This window comes from Embiotoca jacksoni, unplaced genomic scaffold (genome assembly GCF_022577435.1).
Source record: "Embiotoca jacksoni isolate LCO1_2020_lvr unplaced genomic scaffold, fEmbJac1.0.p SCAF_18, whole genome shotgun sequence".
In the NCBI taxonomy this organism is placed as follows: Eukaryota; Metazoa; Chordata; class Actinopteri; family Embiotocidae; genus Embiotoca; species Embiotoca jacksoni.
The window spans coordinates 4,380,323-4,385,674 of NW_027185318.1; the positions used below are offsets into that span (position 1 = coordinate 4,380,323).

Below are 5,352 nucleotides of genomic sequence, written 5' to 3' on the forward strand. Positions count from 1 at the left end.
TTAAACTGGTAGTTTCATAAAGATGACGCGGCCTATTTGTTTGTCAAAGCTGGTATATTTCTGACAAAAAAAATAAAAAAAATAAGTGATGGTATTTAGACTATTATTATTTTATCTGGAATGAAGATGCGCTCTCCAGTAAACCAGCCAGAGAATGAACAGCTTCCTGTGAAGAAGGCATTTCATAACCCCGCATCAAGACTGTATAATTCATGCAAAAAGATCCCGAAGGGGATTCTGCTCGAGTGTGTGGTGTGTGCGTGCATGCGCGTGAACGACAGAGAGGGAGAAAGAGAAAGAGAGAGAGAGAGACAGAGAGAGAGAGAGAGAGAGAGAGAGAGAGAGAGAGAGTGTGTGTGTGTGTGTGTGTGTGTGTGTGTGTGTGTGTGTGCGTGGAGGGGGCGGAGGGATATCTATGAAAATAATATCAGGCTTTTCCGTCAGAATGAACTTTACTACTGTATCCAGCCATGAAATAATCTGACCCGACACTTCAAACCATCTGCGCTATCTATCCGCCCTCTTATTTACCAGATCAGCCTGTGCACAAATCGGAGTGTGTCTGATACTAAAACCGAGTAGCCTGGCGGGGCCATGATAATCCTATATACACAAATATTTCTCCCCTGCTATGTTTTACAGCCATTTCAAGCTGGACTCCCAACGCCCTGCTCCTGACGCTGTCGGCGCTAATATAATGTAAATAAAAGGTGCGTAAAAGCTTGGCTCACATCTCTCTCTCTCACACACACACACACACACACACACACACACACACACACAGAGAGAGAGAGAGAGAGAGAGAGAGAGAGAGAGAGGACTGTCAAATAACAGCAATCATTTAGCCAGTGTTTTCAAAAAGAGCATTTTATTCACGGCCCATATAAAAGAGCACGCCTCCTCATGACTGAGGCGCTGATTGAATTCATTGTGAATAAAAAATAAGATTTTGTGAGGCTGAAAAATGTGGGACTAACATGTTCAAGGTTGTGAAACTGAATTTGCAGCCAACTCATGAGTAGACAATCCCGTTGAAATAAAGGCCATATTCAGCTTCTTTTTTTTTTTAATTTTTATATATATATTTCTTCAGTTCAACATTGACATAAGATCGTACGTGCTGCAAAGTACGATTAAAAGGATGCCATCATAAAGGAGGTTGCTATATAATACAAAATACAGTAAATATTCTACACTAGACAGTGTGACTCATAATTATATATGTGATATTGTCTAAAATGTACATAAAATATCGAGTGATTTTTACCTCGGGGCAGGACACGGTAGCCTATATTCAGCGGGGATGTGTCATTTTGCTGCGTAAAGCCTGTTTCAAGAGCTCTAAGGGAGACTGACTGGGCTGAGCGTGTTTGTCTGCTCAGGCACTTCACTATATAGACTGAAGAGTCTTTCTTTAACACTGCCCGCCGCACAAAAGCACGGGGTGTTTGGGAAGCACGGTGGGGCAGCTAAACGTTTGGAGACGCGAAGCAAAAAGGTCAAAATGTTTATATTATTTTTGAAAAGGGAGGTGCTGAGATCTCCTTTCCGCCTGATTGGCCGAACTTGACAGTGATTGACGTGCATCCATGGCAACCGGGCAGCCAATCTGCCAAGTCCAATAGGAAATCATCGGAGGGGGCTTGACTGTCTTTTTCTCCCCCCTTAAAAATACATCTCAGCTCCGGCTTTAATTCTTTGGTACATTCAATCCCAGACTACCTTGAAAAATACATCGCCAATCCGGCTTTAATTTTTCTTTCACATTTCAGCCCTTTGCCTGCTAAGTTTGCCAAGCCCGAGGATGCGGTAGCCGGCCCCCACGTAGCATCGTCCCTCCTCCGCGGCGTTTGGTGTTTGCGTTTTTCACGGCTGGTCAGACGATTGGTTCGGTAACTTTGGGATTGCCTTGTTTTTTTGGGTGTCTTGGATTGCCTCGGCGCGCGGAAAGAAGACGCGGAGGAGAGAGAGGAGAGAGAGAGGAGAAAGGAGGGGGAGAGGGAAACACAGGAGAAGCCTCCATGTTTCAGCTGCCCATCTTGAATTTTAGCCCCCAGCAGGTCGCCGGGGTCTGCGAGACTCTGGAGGAGAGCGGGGACGTCGAGCGCCTGGGCCGCTTCCTCTGGTCGCTGCCCGTCGCGCCAGCGGCCTGCGAGGTCCTCAACAAGAACGAGTCGGTGCTGAGGGCCCGGGCCGTCGTCGCTTTCCACACCGGCAATTTCCGTGAACTCTACCACATCCTGGAGAACCACAAGTTCACCAAAGAGTCGCACACGAAGCTGCAGGCGCTGTGGCTCGAAGCGCACTACCAGGAGGCTGAGAAGCTGCGCGGTCGCCCGCTGGGGCCGGTGGACAAATACAGGGTGCGGAAGAAGTTTCCCCTACCCAGAACCATATGGGATGGAGAGCAGAAAACCCACTGCTTCAAGGAGAGAACCCGGCACTTGTTAAGAGAATGGTATTTGCAGGATCCCTACCCAAATCCCAGTAAAAAGAGGGAGCTTGCACAGGCTACTGGACTTACACCCACACAAGTAGGAAACTGGTTCAAAAATCGCAGACAAAGAGACAGAGCGGCGGCTGCGAAGAACAGGTGAGCTGCATGCCTCCTCGAAGTGCTTTCTGATCATGATAGCTGCAAATTATTTGTACACACAGAATTACATCCTCCATCCGGACTCCATGTCATGTGGTTTAGTAGACACTCGATTTATCGCAAAACAAGCCCGGTTAGAGCTTTTTTAATTCTGACATCATTTCTCTTCATTTTAGATTCAGAATCCTCCTAAAATCATTTATACACGCTGCTCTCGGTGTGTGTAATGATAATATTTTAAAGGGCTTGAAATGCCAGCCAGCAGTGGTGACTTTACATGATTTTCTCATCATTTCTACTGTATAATCTTGGGATTATTTGGATTTTGGATAGTTTTATTTGTAAGTGTTAGCAGTAAGATTAACACAATAATGGAGAGCCTTCAGACCAACATGACGATTTGAGCCTCTAGAATATGTTATGTCATGCCTGGTTGATTATTGCACAATAGCCTAATAATAATAATAATAATAATAGCAAGAAAAACAATACAAATATAATATTTTGAATAATAGTTTTTAAATGCTATCATGTTGTGATTTCCACGTGTAGCCAGTTGTATCTGTTGAGGCCTTGAAATCACACTGCTCTTGGTCATGTTTATTCAAGCTAAAATAGCCTTGTTATACTAAAAAAAAAATAACATTTGTAATTTTCTTGTTATATTATAAACAAAATATGTATCATGTTATGGTGATGCACAATAGGCTACCTAAACATTTATTTGCTATTGGTTTAAAAATGTGATATTTTCTACCGTGCACATTGTAATTTAATTTAATATTTCATGTTAAAGTAAACAAAAGAAAGAAGGGAAATGAAACCGGCTTGATTTGTGTTGGCTATTTGTTTCACTCCCGTCTGTCTCCGGATTTTTTTTTTTTTCAACTGTTTTGCTGAAATTGCAGAAAAAAAAGTATAATTTTGATTCGAGTGTAAATTACAAACGCCTCATGCACAGTATATATTTTTATGTCATGCTTTCTCCTCTCTGTGTACTCTGCCCAGGCTCCAGCAGCAGGTCCTGTCCGGCGGCTCGGTTCGCTCCCTGGCGGACGAGGACGGCACCGTGGACCGGCTGGGCAACTCGTCCAGTCCGGAGGCCAGTCTGTCCAGCAAAGCAGCCGCCTCGGCCATCTCCATCACCTCCAGCGACAGTGAATGTGACATCTGACGGGTAGATCGAGGGTGTTAATGAATTAAAAGGGGAGACGAGTGAAAGACAATCTAATAAAACAAGTCATAGTGCCTGCGTTGAGTTAAAAAAAACACACACACACAAACTGATATTTGACGGCTGCCAAAACATGAGGGGATCTGTGATCTGCGGCGGACTGCCCGTCCTTACCCTTTTAGGCCTGTACTTTTGTTTACGTTTTACCCACGTCTGGATAACTGAACTTGATACGGACGAACCACATTTCACGGACTAATAAACCAACGCTTCGAGATGAAAAAAGAAGAAAAATTCAAAAGGAAAAAAAAAAGAAAAACAAGGAAAAGGGATGAGGGCATCCAAACGCGCATAACCTGCTGTTCTCTGTGGGTATTTCATGTTGAAAAGAACTGTGATATTTTTACTTTACTTTCAAAGTTTTATAAATAATGTTTATTTGCCTATTTAAAACGATCTGCTCTGTCTCTTCGAATTTCATATTCATTTGCTTGGTGTTTTTAATACTTACCTTGTGCACAGGTGAAACTGTTGAGCATGCGCGCTTTAGTGAAAATGTGTTTCAGTAAAAAAAAAAAAAAAAAAAAAAAAAGTAAAGATAACTTAATAAAATAATTGTTGATCAAGAGAGTTTAAAGTATTTTTTGGAGTGTAGCGTGGAAACAAAGACTCAAAATGATGAATGAAACGGTAAAATATTAATATTATGTCTATATACAATCCTCTCGGCTTTTGTCATGAAGAGAAATTGATTATAATGCCGCGGTACTGTGTCCTCTGACACGTTTTAGAGCGAGGCCTAATTGGCCAACATGCTTTGCGTCCTGTAATGCAGGATGACAGCGAGAGGTCACAGAGAGGCCGGCTCACTAACCCGGATGATCCGAGATCATAGAGATCAAAACCCGGCAGATTGTACAGACCTGGGCTTTGCGTTGCACATGCAGGAGAACAAACAAAACAGGCTTCTTAAATCGTGCAAGTGTCCATTTTCCCAAGACATCGGTAATCAGACCGTGCACGGGACAAATTAATCTATTAATTGACATAAAACGGGCGAGGCTTCAACCCATTTTATGATTTATTATGGGATAATTTGATGAGTTTGTGTACCATTGATCCTGTGTTGTCTTAAAATTACACATTCTGTTTGGACAAAATATTTGTTTCATACATTTTTGTGTAATTGTAATTGCTCTAGGCTCTTTAAATACGGCATCTCTTTAGTTAAATGTTCACATAAAAATTCAGCACAATAATTTTCATTTATTTGGCGGTGTAGTGCTTTTTTGTGTGTGTGGTATATTTGCAGCATCCTTCAAAACGTAAGTTATTTATTTTTTCTCTAGGATGAAAACGATTTCAGATTATTATTATTATTATTAATTATATTATTTACTAGTACAGGCCTGAACATGCGTGGGCTATAAATAGATTTACAGTCCAAACAAACGGCCTTTAAGTTTTTACATGGTAACAAACAGGATAAGAGCAAAGTGAGCAAAAGCAGACCAGGATTTAAAGTTGAGTTGTTTTATGGGACAACCACCTGGTTTCCTCCAATTTGAAATTAATTAGGCTA

General features: G+C 42.0%; 1 protein-coding gene across 1 annotated transcript; it reads left to right on the forward strand.

The window, feature by feature from the left end:
* Positions 1-1,959: 1,959 nt before the first annotated feature.
* six6a (SIX homeobox 6a) lies at positions 1,960-4,528 on the forward strand. Its single transcript, XM_069152252.1, has 2 exons — positions 1,960-2,593; positions 3,605-4,528. The coding sequence occupies exons 1-2, from the start codon at positions 2,022-2,024 to the stop codon at positions 3,768-3,770; spliced, it is 738 nt and encodes a 245-aa protein (XP_069008353.1). The 5' UTR covers positions 1,960-2,021; the 3' UTR covers positions 3,771-4,528.
* The last annotated feature ends 824 nt before the right edge of the window (positions 4,529-5,352 follow it).